The sequence below is a fragment of the Channa argus genome, chromosome 13 (assembly GCF_033026475.1).
Source record: "Channa argus isolate prfri chromosome 13, Channa argus male v1.0, whole genome shotgun sequence".
Classification (NCBI taxonomy): Eukaryota; Metazoa; Chordata; class Actinopteri; order Anabantiformes; family Channidae; genus Channa; species Channa argus.
Window position 1 is genome coordinate 25,631,870 of NC_090209.1, and position 15,433 is coordinate 25,647,302.

Sequence of the window (15,433 nt, forward strand, 5' to 3'; positions counted from 1 at the left end):
AGCAGCTCAACCTAAGTGAAGACCCCACCCCCCAACCTTTAAACTCTGATGCATCATGTTGTACGTGAAGCTAAAGCAGTGACCTGCTCTAAGAACTTGAGACAGAGGAAGGAAAAGTTACATTAAAGCAGCTTCAGTTTCCTGAAGCTGCAGAGACGGGTCACGATGAAAGTCGGCCACGTTCTGTTCGTCGGCTTCCTATCAGGTGAGGGCCGAATACATTTGCTTATACTGTACATCAGTATGTACATCAGGTACTTTATCCATGTTATGATACTTTGACTTCACTAGCAGCTGTAACTTTAAAACGGAGAACAAAAATCATATCATTCTGACAGTACTTTTACATCTGGTGCTTTGAGAATATTGTGCTAATACTTTGTACTTGTCCATGTTGGTACTGGCTGTCTGTTTTACTACAGAACACACTCCTTATGTACAGTTGTTGTGTACATTTAAACAAACCTCAGAGTCGTTGTTCTCTGAAATGTTTCAGTACTTTGTAACTAGTTGCTGCTGCAACATCTCCATAAGTTTCTGTAAGATGAATAAATATACTGTAGTTACATGAACCATCCATTGTAATTCATTATTGCGCAGTGATGTGTTGCAAAAAGAAAAACAGATCAGTAGACATAGAGTAGTAGTAGTACTAAAAGTATGACTACAACGTGTAAAGTGAGTAAAAATGTAAGCTTTGCTAATGTTCTGCACGTTTCTACCTATTGGCAGTCAAAGTACTTTGCATTGCTTCTTATTCACCCATTCACACTCACAATCACACACACACTCATACACTGGGCGACACTCAGCGGGAGCAACTTTTACATTGTACCAACAACTGCAGGATTGGTGGACGATGGCTCCACCTTCCTGGGCCACAGTCGCCCTGCTAACGGCTGCTTCTGTGAGATTAAACCAAAGGTGATGATTTAACAGTGAGTCTTCTTCATCGCTGTTTGTCCTCTCTGCAGCACTGTTGGATGCAAACGCAGGTATCTCAGTGTTTCCGAAACCTGAAGGAAAAAGTTTTATAATGGTTTGGAAGTTCTCCTCCTGTGCAAGTCGGAGGTTCTTCTGTAGAAGAGAGTGTGACGATGGAGACGTCCTCATTGACACAGCTGAGAACAGAACTTGGAAAGGCAGATACATCGTCCAATGTACAAATACAGAATCTGCCGGAGCAATAATGACTGTGACGATCCCACAGCTGATCCGGTCGGACTCAGGACGGTACAGGTTTGGTGTCGGTGGATCAGAGGCTCCTGACTCATATGGGGAGTTTGAGATCAGAGTTTTTGATGGTGAGTTTGAAACCTGATGTATTGATAGCATTATTTAAAGATGTTGACATAAATGTTAATTAATCTCCAGAGGCTGTGGTCAAACTGCTCAGAAAACTGTGATCTCTCTTATCTTTTCAGCGGCACTGCAGGGCCAACAATCTGAAGACGTCATTTATTTAGTAGCTGAAGGGGAACGAGTGGAAGCTTCCTGCCAGTTTTCGTTCTCTGAAAGCACAAGGTTTTTCTGTAAGGGACGATGTGAAGAAGGAAACATCCTCCTTGAAACAACCGGTGACCGAGCTCGTAGTGGCAGATACAGCATTGAGAATATAGAAGAATCTGCCACAAAACAGATTCTTCTGAGTGTGACCATTACAGACCTGAACAAGTCCGACTCAGGACGGTACACGTGTGGTTTGGGAGAATCTTTGTCTTCAGCTTCCTTCCAGTCGTTTGAGATCAGTATTGCTGAGGGTGAGATTGAGGCTTATTTGGTTTTTCTCTTTCAGCGCTGATCCAGTATCTGACTGACGTATTTTCATTGCTCGCAGCTCCAGTCACTAAACCAGCCTGGACTCTCCGGCCTTCGTCAGTCTCCACACCAACATCGCTGGGTTTAACATCCATTTCGGGAAGTTTCTCATCAGCTTCTCCTGAAATCACCAACCGGTGCACAGGTACAGTCCACCAGTTAATCCAGCACAATTTACAAAAGTAAACGTCATGATCAGCTTTACATTAATATTCATTATTCTGATAACTATAGCATGTTGAGGATGTGCAATGTCCGATTTAACACTTTTCTTTACTCATGAGATCTAAATGTAAAGAGGCATCCGGACTTTTCCCCGTCCCCTCTCCCCCAGTCTCCTCCCATGCCTTTCACCTAGTGTCCTTCTGGTCTCGGGTTCTGTGTGTCCCTGTGATTGTTCTGCTGTTTGCTGTGGTGCTGCTGCTCCTTTACAAACTGAAGACAAACAGGAACAAGGAGGTGACTTTCTTTAGCTCAATAGCAAAATGGGGAATTAAAGCTACATCAGGAAGCAGAATTACTAAAACAGATCACACACATACTCACCACTAGTAAAAGTGCAAAGTTATTTCACTTGAAGCTGTTGATAACATAAATGTGCAAGTCTAGTCCAGCTTTGTGCCACATGTGCCTCATAAATAAAGTTTCTGCAGAAATCTGAAATGTTCAGGTCTAAACAATTCATGTAACAGTCTCGAGGAGAGAAACACTTAAAGACCCTGACTTCTGTGTATTTACTGTGTCACTTCATTAATAAAAACACTATACATCATTAGTCTGTGTTTAAAAGTAATTATTATATTCTTGTTATTAGTATCATTTTATCATTGGTCTGTTTTCAGTGTCAGTTTGTCACCTATACGAACCAACCTCATGTTCCACGAGTTCCTCATGCCTCCACATATGAAGACTGTCTACTAGAGCCTTGATCCTGAGAGTGCGGGTCAGGACCAGACCTGACCCCAACGCCCCGCCCGGTTACATAGCTGAGTAAAAAGATATATTTTAACTGACTTATAAATGAGTTCTGTGAACAGCAAAGCAAAAATCACCTTGTTTTCTACTGTGGTGGTAAAAGTTGTTACTAACTAACAAATGTATCAATAATCTACTGGTGAGTTAAGTTGTAGTCCTCTTTAGTCGTCTCTAACCTCTCTAACCTCTGCTTTTCCACCTTCCTCAACATCACTGTGTTCACTTTGGTCCAGAATGAACTCATGTCAGCAGCTACTGAGTAAGTTACTGTGGAATACAGTGTATAATTCACTACGTCCTGTGCAGTCAGTTGGTAACAGGACAGAGCCTCCTGTTACCAACGGACCCATTTTAACGTTCTGTTATAACTGATATGTTACAGCTGTTCATTGACTTTATTTGTAGTATTCAGTTTTGCAGTTTGTGATGAACATTCAACTCTTTGTTTGAGCAAAATAAAATAGTGAGTTCATGTGTGTGTTTTCAAAGAAGATTTTTTTTTAAAGGGGGGAAACATGTTTCCAGAGAGGAAACCATCCCAGTCACCACATAACAGATGTATGAGAAATACTTTGTAATAACATTTTTGCCTTTACACACACACGCGATACAGAAACATTTTCCATCCATTTTATTCCTTTAATGTCATTTAAAGGAGAAATTCGGTTAATGTATTAATCAGTATTAAGGAAACTTTCATTAGATGCTTTAACACACACAGTAATTCTACTATGTGTTTATTATTGAGGTCATAGTGGCCTGTGGGGTCACACTGGAGTGGATTATAAGAGGTGGTTCTAATGTTTTGGCCACCTCATTCATTTTAAATAGGGCGGGTGCAAGTAAAGAGCATCTTCATTAAAGTCACAAAGGTTTTTTTTATTTCCCACTGAGGTAAATGATGAAGAATTGTCTGGTTTGTGCAGCAGAATCAAAACCTGCCTTACCTGCCTTGACACAAACTGGGAGGCTGATTTCACAGTGTGAAAATCCACTCGTCACTGCTCTCTGGTGGTGATGCACAAGCCTCTATGATCGTTCAAAATCTTATATCTGTTCAGGTCGACAGATTTCTGTAATCTATGTAAAGAGTGTCCTCTGATCATTGTGCAGTAAAACTGTTTTCATCGACCACAGTATTAAAATCAGTCCCTGTGATGAATATGAATAAGTCCAGCCGTCTTTTACATGCACATTAAATAATAGTCCTCAGTAGAGCAGATGGATGCTTTTGTTATGTTTTATTATTTATTTCATTGTTCTAAACTCTCACAGCTGAAATGATTGGTTTTGTTTCTATCTAAATACAATTCATTCAAGAAAAAAAGCAAAGCATCAGAAAACCGCCGCATGTTCTTATATAATGTAACATAACTTATTCATTCATTCATTTTTTTTACACCTCTGTCATTTAAAAAAGGACAAAGTTGAACCTTGCTGCAAGTAAAATGTAGATTCAAACAAACAATTAAAGAAACAACTGTGCAGTAGAACTGCTCCTGATTCTTGGTGTCTGGATCACAAAGAGTCTTCACAGCTTTGGGCCAAAGCCTGGTTCTCGTGGATGTTAGATAACTGAAAAAAGAGGAATGACATCAAATACGTGAAATACTACATTAGCCATAAAGACCAAATATGTGTTGGTGAAGACAAATCAAGTGACTAAAATAAAACATTTGTCTTTTTTTAAATGAATCTTTCTCATGTTGCATTAACCTAAATTTACTTCAGTTAATTTGTGTTTCTAAGTTGAAGGAACGTAAAATAATTTACAGTCTAAATACTGAAATAACTTTGACGACTTTTGAGTCAAAGAAAGTCACCTTAAAGCTTCCCCTGTTCTTCACTGTCTTCCACTTGTAGACGAGCAGCAGGACCAACAGTAACACACCTACTAAAGACACACATCCAACCAGGGGCAGGACGTAGCCTGGGTGAGGGACGTAGGGCAAGAGGGAGCGAAGAGAGAGAGAAAGAGCAACAAACAGGAATTAATCTTTTAACTGTTGTTACATTATTTAAACCACTTCATTAAACCAAACTACATGTCAAACTGTGCAGACAGGAAGTGCTTTTATTGTTAAATTTCATGTCATGTAAAATCTGCTGCTGTGTGTTTCTGCTCATGAAAACATGGCAGACGGACACTGACAGTCAGCTGGACGCAGTATTATATAAAGTGTCCTGTACCTGTGAACTGGTCAGTGGTGTCAGAGAAAACCGATGGAGCTGTGGAGCTGGTTAAACCCTGTGCTGCTGAAGGTTGGAGCGTCTGAGTTGGTTTAGAAGTGGTCACAACTTTAAACAATAAGAACACAAACAACAATCAGACACTGAATGAGGACTGAGGGTCGATAACTCAGCTCAGCACAACAGTCCCTTCAGGAAGCCGTGGACATTTTGTCTTTTAAACCGTCTAAAATATCAGATTTGTTGTGATGTTTTAAACTGCAATTACTTGTGATGGAGACTTCCTGGAAGGACGGGACTAGAAGACTGTCTATAAAAAGTTACTAGATTTGAACAAAAAGTGCAACCTGCAGCTGCTGACTGCTCAGTGATTTCAGTGGAAACTGGTGATGGTGCAGAGCTTCCTGAAGTGGAGCCGATTAAACTCTGCGGTGTTGCTGTTGGTGTGGAGGGTGATGGGGCTAAAGGTCTGAGAGTCTGGGTTGATGGATCTGTGAACAGGAAGACAGTAGAAAACACACTGATACAGACTAAATCTGATGCTCTAAATATAGACATTAAAAAGAAAAATCTGCTCGGATGTTTTTCTGTATGTCTGATTATTTTAATTATATAGGTTTTGTTAAAATGGGAAAAAGGAAGAAAGTGTTCTTCTAAAAATTATACAGATTAAATGACAAGAAAACAATTCTTCACTGTCAGTTAAATTAATTGAAATCAATTCTTGTGCTTTGAACAGAACATACAAAGATTCTGAAGTAGTTTCACAACACTGAATAAAAAACTCACCCACTATAACAACTATTGATATCGTGTTGGATGAATCACCGCACACGTACCGTCCCGTGTCCGTTGTCTTCATGTGTGTGATGGTAAAATACAGTCCAAATATAGATCCGTTTATATATTCAACACCGTATCTTCCACTCTGAGCTTTTTTCTGATCTGTTTCAATGAGGACGTTCTCTTCTTTTTGACAGTCGTCTTTACAAAGGAAGAAGCTGCTTCTATCCACTTCATAGAAACACGGGTGTGTGACATTTTCTCCTTCTGTGTTTGTCCAAATAAAACCAGCATTTTTATCCATCAGCTCTGAAAAAATGAAGAGTGAACACTGATCAGGCAAAGCATTATGACCACCTGTATAATCTAATGCAATCCCATACAGTTTAGTTTGATTCTATTTGATTCAAAGCTCTAGAAATCATAGAGTTCATATTGTAAATACATACATTTTTAGTAGGAACTCACCGTCTGACACTCTTCACAGTATGAATCTGGACCTGAAGATGTGCCCACACCATACTTGTATTTCCCTGAGTCAGACTGGGTCAGATTTGTGATGCTCACAGACAGAATCTTTTTTCCAAATGATCTACTCTCATATTTAAAGCTGTATCGCCCATTGTTAGCTGTGTCACTCTCTGCTTTAACCAGGATGCCGCCTCCTGAACATTCTTCCTTACAGAAGAACTTCCAGCTTCCAGAAGAGCTTCCAGAAGAAAAGTGGCAAGAAACTGACCCATTTCCTCCTTCAGCTCCTGTGAAAATGCTCAGTCTTGCATTGACAAACCCACACGATGCTGTAAAAAGGATGAACAGCAATATCAGTACTTTCTCACATCAAAATATCAGCTGTGACAACGCAAAGAAGACAAAGTAGAAAGGCAGAGAGAAAATGGAGGAAAACTAAACTAATCGATCCCACCCACTTCCTGTCCTTGAACTTTTATTTTGTGGCCCTTTCTCCCCACTTCCTGTGCTTTACCTTCATTGTCCCTTATTGTTTGCACCTGTTCCCTTCACTTTTTAAGCCCAGTCTTTCCCCTCACTTCTCTGCCGGATCCTCGTCGTCATCTAACTCACAGTAGACTCGCTGAGCTCTTGGGAAACCAGACTTTATGGATCCTGGACTCTGTGTTTCTATGTCCTGTTTAGTAGTTTATGTCGATCCGTTTCTCTTTTGTTTGGTGCAGCTGTGTTTTGTTAGTTTCCTTTGACGTTCGTTTGTCTTAGTGTTTTGTTTCGTACGTCTCCTTTTAGTTTGATCTGCTCCCGTTTATTAGTTTTCTTTGTCATATGCCATGTGTTCATTCCGTTTTAGTGGTTTATGTTTCTCATCCGTGTCTTTTATTTGGTGTTTCTCTAGTTTTTCTCCGTTCATCCATTTAGCTGTAGTGTAGCTTTCAGATCCGTCTTTCTTGACTTCTTGTCTTTGGATTCCAGACTCTGGTTTTTGTCCGAGGATTGGTTTGCTGTGTTTGATTCAGTTTAGTTATCCCTGCTGTAGATGCCCGTGTTTCATGTTAGGGTCTGTTCCCTTTAGCAAACTGTGACCACTAAAGTTTCATTATGAGGTTTTTAAATGGGGCTGCAGACGTGCTGGTTTCGGCTTTTTCTCAGAGATTATTAATAAAGACAGAAATAATCTTCGTTACAATCGATAAACTAATTAATCAATCATCATAAATGGCTCCCGGTTTTAATTCAGTTGATAAATGTATGGAGCTGATCACTTGTTTTTTTTGTGTTTTTTTTTTTATCAACAAACTACACCACATCAGGCAGGTTCACTTAGATTTTTGGTCAGGTTTTAGTTTATCACAGCACAGAGTCTCAGTTTAAGTTTTACTTGAGTTTTAGTGCAGCTTCTGATACAGTGGACTGGAAAGGTTAGAGAATTGGGTGGACATCTCTGGAAGCAGCCTAAATTGGATTAGATCCTACTTAGAAAAAAAGAAATATATTTGTTGTCTTTGGAGATAATTCCTCATCTAAAGTGGAACAGGCTTGTGGAGTACTGCAAGTACCCCTTTATTTTAACATATATATGTTCCCCCTGGGTCATGCAATGCATAAAAACTAATTTTCATATCAGTTATCCTGATAATACTCAAATCTATTCCAGTGTATTAATGAGATTAACACCTGGATGCTTTAAAGTTTTCTTAAACTAATAGTGATAAAATTTTAATGTTTTTTTCCCAAAAACTGAGAGTAAAAAAAAATAATGACCCACTTGAGGACCCTTTAGTGTCCGTTGTATATGTATATTTTAGATTCAGACCTCAATTTCACTGCTCAAGTTGAATCTGATGTGAAATTTGCTTTTTATCACATTAAAAATATTAGCAGAATTGTAAATCCGGTGTCTAGAGAAGAGCTAGAAAAGCTCATTCATGCTTTTTATTCATAGCTGATTGAATTTCTGTAATGCTCTGTCTTCAGGTCTTGGAAAAAAAAAATACATTATAATTTACAGCCATTACTGTACAACTTGTTCCAAAAGCTGCATCAAGGATGCTGGATACCAGTTCTTAGAACTTTGCACTGGCTCTCGGTTCTTTTTAGTTAGAATTACTCATTTTTAAATCAGTTAATCTTGAGAACTTCTGGGACTGATCTACTGACCGTCCCGTGTTTGCACAAAGAACAATTAGTTTTTAGTTTTTTAAGATGCCCATCGTTGGGATTTGTTACCTGTAAATATAGGACACTAATAACAATAATATAAATGAAAAATATTCCACTTAAAATGGAATTGGTTTGGATTCACTTAGATTTGACTTTGCCGTGAAAACGGAATAGATCAGAAAACTACAGGACATAAGACAAATTACTAAACAAACTGTCAGGTAATGAGTCCTCACCTGAAAGAAAGCAGAAGAGCAGAACATGGTGGATTTTCATTCGGAATTTGATCCCGAGGAGAGAGAACGACGAAAACTGCCTCAGCCACTTTGCAAAGTTGTCTGATCCACCAGGAAGATGAAGCTGCTCAATTTCAAATGCACTTCTTTTTTTAATTTCACGTGAATCGGGAAATGTCTGACAAAGCAATTTTCCTTCCCTATTCTTTGTTATTCTGTTTGTTAAAGGTTCCACCCAAAGCTTTTGCACTTTTTCAAATGGCAAAGCTTTCAAAAAAGTGTAATCACACTTGAAACTACACAATCTGAACTTACAGTAATGCAGTAAAAGTCATCTGGATTGATAATAGTATAAGACAACAAAACAGTCTGTAAGTGATGAATTTTCTATTTTGATGCTACTGTGATATTATACAGCATAATACAGTTAAAGAAGTGACATGTATTAAAAGTAGAAGTTCTGCTGAAAGAAACAACATGTAGCACTCGATTGTCATTTTACACTACAAAGAAGTAAGTGTGAAGCTCATGCATGGCCTTGTTTTTCCAGATGTTCAGTGATGCTAATTGATTGTATTTTAGACTTTAAAGGTCTGTGCTGCAGAAAGCAGTGGATTAAACTTTCAGTTTAAGGAACTGTCAGATGCCTGAGGAAGGAAAACGAGGGCTCGGCCCACAAGCTGGGAAACATTTAGTACGATCATGACTGTTACTGGCGGAACAGAGGGAAGAAGGAATCAGTGAAAATCTGCGGTTTGTAGTGACAGCTGGTGGTCTGATGAAGAACAGTCTGCAAGTGTGAGCAGTATTTGTACATATCTGTCTCTCACACACACACATAATTGTGACTCCGATTCCTGCAGAGTTTCAGACACAGTGGCTCTGCTTACATGTTCTTCAGAAAGCGGGTTATTGGAAATCCAGGGGCAAAGCACTGGGGCTGTTTATTACTAACAATGAGAAATAGATGTAGATGATTGTAACTGCTATTGCAGAGAAAACGTTCATCGTAGTATCAAAAACCAGATTGGATTTCATTGACAAACAGTTTTTGGATGAGAATCTGTGCAAAGGTGTGGAAAATAATGCTCTTCATTTCGGTTGAAACAAATGTTTGTTTTTTTTTATTCTTGGTTTCCCCATGAAGTAAAAACAATGTTCTGCTGATTCTCCTCTCACCAAACCTGGTCAATGAGTCACTTTTTGTAAAATAGTTTAGTACATGCTGAGGATTTCTTAATAAATGCATAAATCCAAACAGTCATCCAGGGTGTGAGTGTGTGATTGTACAGTAGATTTGGTTGGGATCGATGCTGGCTGAATTGAGATTCTGGTACGTGGATTCTTGGCATGGTGGGGGTGGAACATAGACCTCATACGGGGAGATCTGAAAGTAAAAGCAGAAAAGCTGAAGAGAGATGCTTGTATTGTAGTAGAAGAAAGCCTGTGTTATATTTCACAGCTCTGTTTATAACTGGGATGATACTGTGGTTGTGGCTGTAACTGTGCAGAGACTGGCTGAAACTTTAGTCTGTGCTGAAGTTGGGTGGTTGCGAACATGGTATTCATGAACTAACAGGTACCATCAGAACCGTAACAACCAAAGAAGAGGCTACAGCCACAATCCTAGTTACATCGCACTCATAAAAACAGTTACAACCTAATACCACAGTGTCGAGACCTACTGTAACTAGCAAACTGAAAGTAGACAAAAAAGTTGGGACATGACCGTCAGGACTCCACAAACTCCTGATGGTGGTGGAAGCCACTGAAGTACAACTTCAAGTACTTGTACTGTACTGTCCACAACCTGCCAGTGCTTCTGCTCCACTTTCTTACTTCATTACTTTAGACTTTAGTGCATGTACAAGTTTTACATACCAACCTAATTTAAACATAAAGTATGATACTACACTAAACACTTTGTACACTATATGTACACACAATGTGTTTGTTCAAATTAGTTTCAGTTCAACCATCACTCAATAAATAAAGTACAAGTGGTATAGTGGTATTTTAGGATGTAAGTACCACAGGCTGCCCCCAGTCAGTTAACAAAAAATACAGATACATAAATACAGATAAATACTTACAGAAATATGGCGTGTGCTGTTCAGTAAGTATATTTTTATCATTGAACCACTTCTCTAAAACTAGAAGCTACTATCAGACAGGAAGTGACAAGATCAACCTGAGGCTGCTGACTGAAACAACAACTATTCTAATAGAAGAGAGAAGAAAATTTCCAATAATTTGTTTTTTTTTCTAATTAAGAATAAAAGTGACCTCTTTTGAATTGGGATAATAATATAGAGCAATTTGTGGGGTAATTATTCATGATAAATGTGTAATAATTCTGTAGTAACAACTGAATGGTGTAATATTTATGTAGTAACAATCTAATTGGATGATTATGTTAATAAAAATAAAGTATTGTTATGGTAATGACTAAAATAATAACCCATCACGTGATGGTTTTAATATAAAAATAGAATATGTTTTTTGTAAATAAATCACATGCTATACAGTAAACAAACAGGCATCTAATGAGGACAATGACAATTTTTTTTAGTATTTTAACCCACGTCAGGATTGTTCACTAAGTTGTGTCTAAACCTAATTTATACCATGACAAATGTCTGCCACATAATGTTGTATGCTAATTATTTTTTAAATTACTTTATCAAGAGGGATGCACCAACATAATATTTATTAAATTACTATATTACTATAACGTTATAACATTTGTTACTTCTAATGATGAAAGAACATTCATAGTACTTAAGTGTACATTATTGTGTTTAGGGTTAAATTTGCATTTCAGTGTAAGGAGATTCACACTGGACCCTGAATTATCATCATCATCATAATAATGCACACTCGGGTACTAAAGTTAAAAATTACCTTTAATTTCTAATGAAACCAATGAGTGCTGTGATCACACTGACTATCAACATCAGTTCATCCTTTCTGCATTTGCTGCCGGCATAATGCATCTTTTTATTGTCGCAACCTTCTCACGTCATTCTCCTTTTTGTAGCTACTTCACAGTAGACGTATCTACAACAGACGTATCTCTTTTTCCTAGTGATAACAACCTCAGTCATCTCAAGTTTCCCTTTCTGGCCTTAGCAAATGAACGTAAGCAGTTTTAAAAAGTCACCTTCGTGTTCCTGTCATCAAGGTTTCCTCCACTGTTCAAACCTGTGGAGAAGAGAGAGGAATTATTTTACCTCTGTGGCTGATTTGGTTGTGGACGGGCGGCAAGATCCGGACGGACACTCACCATCAATGTTCCTCTTTGACCTCAGCTTGTAGAGAAGCAGCAGAACAAGAGCCAACAGCAAGACCACCACAGGCAAACATGTAACCAGGGGCAAGAAGTAACCTGAGCCTTCAACAGGAGGGAAAGAGTTAAAAAGGATCAACCAAACTTTTTTGTCAGGATCCTTTATGTGTCAAAACAGATTTTTCTGACATCTTCTTCAACTGACCTTTAGCTACAAGCTCATTGGGCAATAAATGGAAAGTTGTAGGTGTGGAGTGGATGGAGCTGGTGTTGGCAGCTGCGAGAAATTAAGAGACGTTCGATATTTAAAAAAGAAAAACCATCTCATCTTTATGTTAAATATCTGGTGTCAACCTCAATCATTGAAAAAGACCAAACTAAATCTAATATAAGTGGAACACTGATGTGTAAATGGACAAGTGTTCCAGTCAAATCTAATGTAGGTTTAAATGAAATTTTTAAGGGAAAAAAAGTAAGAAGTAAGAAACTCACCATCCTCAACGACAAGTTCGACGTCGTCATACAAATTGAGAAAAAGGGTCTCCAAACGACACCTGTAGCGTCCTGAGTCGGACTTTGTCAGCTGTGTGATGGTGACAAAAAGAGTTCCGGACGACATGAAAGCTTCCTGGTAATCGATGGAGTATTTGTTGTTGTGAGCTTTGGCTTCACTTGTTACTATGAGTACGTTTGCTCCTTCACATTCCTCTTTACAGAAGGACTTCCTGTTTCCAGAGAAAGAAAAACGACACACAACAGTAATACCTTGCCCCTCAGCTCCTCTGAAAGTCTTGATTTCTGCACTGACACACATTGTGTTTCCACCGCACAGCGCTGTGGAAGAGAGGAACAGTGCGCGGTGACAATCGCGCCACAAAAAACACAAAACAGTGCAAAGTTTGTCTCCTTTGCTTAGACAATTGTGTTCACTCTGAAGTCAAAAATCAGCTTCCAACATCTTATGGTGATTTTACTAGAGAGAACAAACCCTGCTGCTCTCTAAACTTTAAAGGTGATGCATTGAAATACTGTAAATAAGATTTTCTAAAAGGTTTTCTTGACTCATTCCTGTGTCCAGGTCTCCAACCGTCCTTGACATGCAGGACCTACAGCGAACCTAAAATCTGAAATATTTTTTTACTGTGCTGCATCAGATCTGATTCCCTTTTTCCATTATCCATCACAGAAAGACTGAACACTGTGAAAACTAACATTCGAACTAACTCTTAAAAGTAAAAATCCACTAAAAATAAAAAGAATCCAAATGAAACCAAAAAAATCTAAATGAAGACATGAAAAATTGTGACTACAGTTAGTTCATTGTGTCCTGTCCATTAGGCCTCAGTGTCCCATCGCTTGTCTGTGATCCAGACTAACATCTTTTATAAATGTAACAAACTCATCGCTGATTGGAGACGTTTGCATGTCATCTCTAACAGCTGGAAACGTGTTTTTTTCTTTTCTTTAAATAGTGAATACAATAAAGTTTTGGGTCACGGAATTACAAGTGTTCACTGTTGTGAAAAATGCCGTTTGAAACCAATGGAAAAGCGTTCACATGTTGGCAAGAGAAGATTTCAGCTGCAATAAGAAGGCGATGATGAAAATCAAGTGGATCCCAGTTTCATTAAAAGCAACTTAACAAGTGGTAAAACTGGGATGTGCAACAAGAAAACTCTTAAGGCAGTGAGCTGCAGCTCCAAAGACACAAACAGACTATCAGTCCTCACCTGATAAGAAGCAGAAGAGCAGAATGTGGTGGATCTTCATCCTGAATGTTAATCTGATGGAGCCAAGTGATTAAACTACTGAAGAACCGCCTCTACTGCTCTGCTATTTCAGTTTACTGTATGACTACACAGGAAGTTAATTTCCTCTTTCTCTTTGTGTTTAGTTGATGTGACTAATTCTCTAAGAAAACTAGAATCTGACAGTCAGTGAGTACACAGAGACCTAAATCAATGAAATCTGGCCTCCTTTGCTCTAAGTGGGGTCATCAGGTCGTCGAGCAGCATCTGAGCAGCTTTTCCGTCTGAGGAAACTTGGCTGAGTTCTCACTTGGCTTAAATGGGCTCATGTGGTCAAATGGAGGATGCGGGTGGGTCATGTGACCACGACTCATACTACACCTCACACACTCATAATATGGGTCACATACACCTCTGGGTAAAAGTACAGTAAAAGTGTCCTAGTGGAAGTGGGGACACACGTAGACTGAATATCTGAGGTGAGATGCAACAACTCAACTTCCAGGTTTATTTAGAGAAGTTGTATCAGTGCAGTAAGAAGAATCGTGTGAAATGTTTGTCTCTTCCTTTTTTTAAGGCTAGTAGTTTACAACATCTATGTAGTACTGGATGTTGTGAGCTAGTGATGTGCAATACCACTCGTTTCCTTTCCAATGCAGAATAAATAAAAACCAGGCTGAGCTTTCTTCTTATATTTAAAGTGAAAACTTGAGGTGAATAAGGACACAAGTGGTCACACAATTCACAAACACAAACGTTGGAGCCGTGGTCTTTACACAGCTATTCAACCTCTTAACATTGAAGCGGCCTGGCTAGCAAACCAGCTAGCAGACTGGCAAAGTGGGCCCCAGGGCACTATGGGCAGAGATGTGTAAATAGTTCTGTGTGTTTGAAGTGTTGAATGTGTGTAATTTGCGTTATGTTAACCATTCTAGGTGTGTTTGAATGTTCTGCTTCTGTTGTTTTTGTTATGTCATATGTGGTGTTGGCTGGTACTGTGGGGGAAAGTGTTGTGTAAAGGACTGACCCTTGTGGTGACCGGCCCCTGTTCAGTGGTCCCAAAATAAACGCAGCTATCCCTGGTCACAGGGATCCCTGGAGCCCTACCTCGCCCAGGTCAACACTGGGATGGAGTGGTTAACGAGGGCCCGGCCTTGCAAGTGCTCGCTGACCTGTCCCCAGAAGATTGCAGAGAGCTCAGGGCCATTGCCACTGCACTCAACCAAGCAGCCACGGATGAGATGGAGAGAGCTTGGGGGCACCAGAGCAGCTCCATCAACAATTGCGAGACTGATGGAGAATACTGAGAGAGTGAGGATCCAGCCGGGCCCAGGGGACGACTGCTGCCACGGCTGCGGGGAGACGGGACGTGTTGCCAGGGACTGCGCAGCCTACGCACCTGCACCAAAGCCGAGCCACTACCAGTAAATGCCCACGGGATGAGGCAGTGAGGGGCCCCTTGCCCCGTCCCCAGTCACCCGTGCATATAGACTGCCCCACAGTGGGACGCTGCAGTGCCACTGTGGGACTGTACCTGCGCTGTGTCATCGCAGGGCGGCCTTGCAGTGCACTAGTGGATACAGTCTCCATCATCTGCCTGTTGTGACACGGGGTGCTACCAGGGACCGCTGGTCCTCTCCCCAGGGACTGGACCCCCACCACCACCGAACTGCTCACAGTGATGAGACAATGGGACTGGGACCAGCACGTGCCCCTGGAGCTGTGGACTTACCGGACCGCTGTCCAGGAGTCCAGCCAGTGAA

General features: G+C 39.9%; 2 protein-coding genes across 4 annotated transcripts; one reads left to right on the top strand and one right to left on the bottom strand.

The window, feature by feature from the left end:
* Positions 1–986: 986 nt before the first annotated feature.
* Positions 987–3,225, top strand: LOC137139994 (polymeric immunoglobulin receptor-like). Its single transcript, XM_067527994.1, has 4 exons — positions 987–1,304; positions 1,425–1,760; positions 1,838–2,277; positions 2,661–3,225. The coding sequence occupies exons 1-3, from the start codon at positions 1,037–1,039 to the stop codon at positions 2,002–2,004; spliced, it is 771 nt and encodes a 256-aa protein (XP_067384095.1). The 5' UTR covers positions 987–1,036; the 3' UTR covers positions 2,005–2,277; positions 2,661–3,225.
* An 805-nt stretch (positions 3,226–4,030) lies between these two features.
* Positions 4,031–13,912, bottom strand: LOC137140244 (uncharacterized). 3 transcript variants are annotated; one of them, XM_067528480.1, is made up of 12 exons: positions 13,653–13,855; positions 12,415–12,647; positions 12,128–12,199; positions 11,920–12,027; positions 11,797–11,837; positions 8,634–10,020; positions 6,235–6,566; positions 5,773–6,075; positions 5,331–5,474; positions 4,984–5,091; positions 4,617–4,723; positions 4,031–4,368 (listed from the first exon to the last, which is right to left on the bottom strand). In XM_067528480.1, exons 2-6 carry the CDS (start codon positions 12,539–12,541, stop codon positions 9,895–9,897), a joined length of 474 nt encoding a protein of 157 aa, XP_067384581.1. In that variant the 5' UTR covers positions 12,542–12,647; positions 13,653–13,855; the 3' UTR covers positions 4,031–4,368; positions 4,617–4,723; positions 4,984–5,091; positions 5,331–5,474; positions 5,773–6,075; positions 6,235–6,566; positions 8,634–9,894. The 3 variants fall into 3 exon arrangements, with proteins under 3 accessions (XP_067384581.1, XP_067384580.1, XP_067384579.1); XM_067528479.1 differs by having other exon boundaries at positions 4,032–4,368; positions 5,823–6,075; positions 12,415–12,756; positions 13,653–13,912; XM_067528478.1 differs by having other exon boundaries at positions 4,032–4,368; positions 12,415–12,756; positions 13,653–13,912.
* Between the last annotated feature and the right edge of the window lie 1,521 nt (positions 13,913–15,433).

Coding starts and splice junctions, on each gene's coding strand:
- LOC137140244 (XM_067528479.1), bottom strand. CDS start 13,692: ATGAAGATCCACCACATTCTGCTCTTCTGCTTCTTATCAG. Junction 12,757..13,652: donor GCTCTTCTGCTTCTTATCAG/GTGAGGACTGAT, acceptor TCTCTTCCACAG/CGCTGTGCGGTGGAAACACA. Junction 11,838..11,919: donor GTCAAAGAGGAACATTGATG/GTGAGTGTCCGT, acceptor TCTTCTCCACAG/GTTTGAACAGTGGAGGAAAC.
- LOC137139994 (XM_067527994.1), top strand. CDS start 1,037: ATGGTTTGGAAGTTCTCCTCCTGTGCAAGTCGGAGGTTCTTCTGTAGA. Junction 1,305..1,424: donor TGAGATCAGAGTTTTTGATG/GTGAGTTTGAAA, acceptor TTATCTTTTCAG/CGGCACTGCAGGGCCAACAA. Junction 1,761..1,837: donor TGAGATCAGTATTGCTGAGG/GTGAGATTGAGG, acceptor CATTGCTCGCAG/CTCCAGTCACTAAACCAGCC.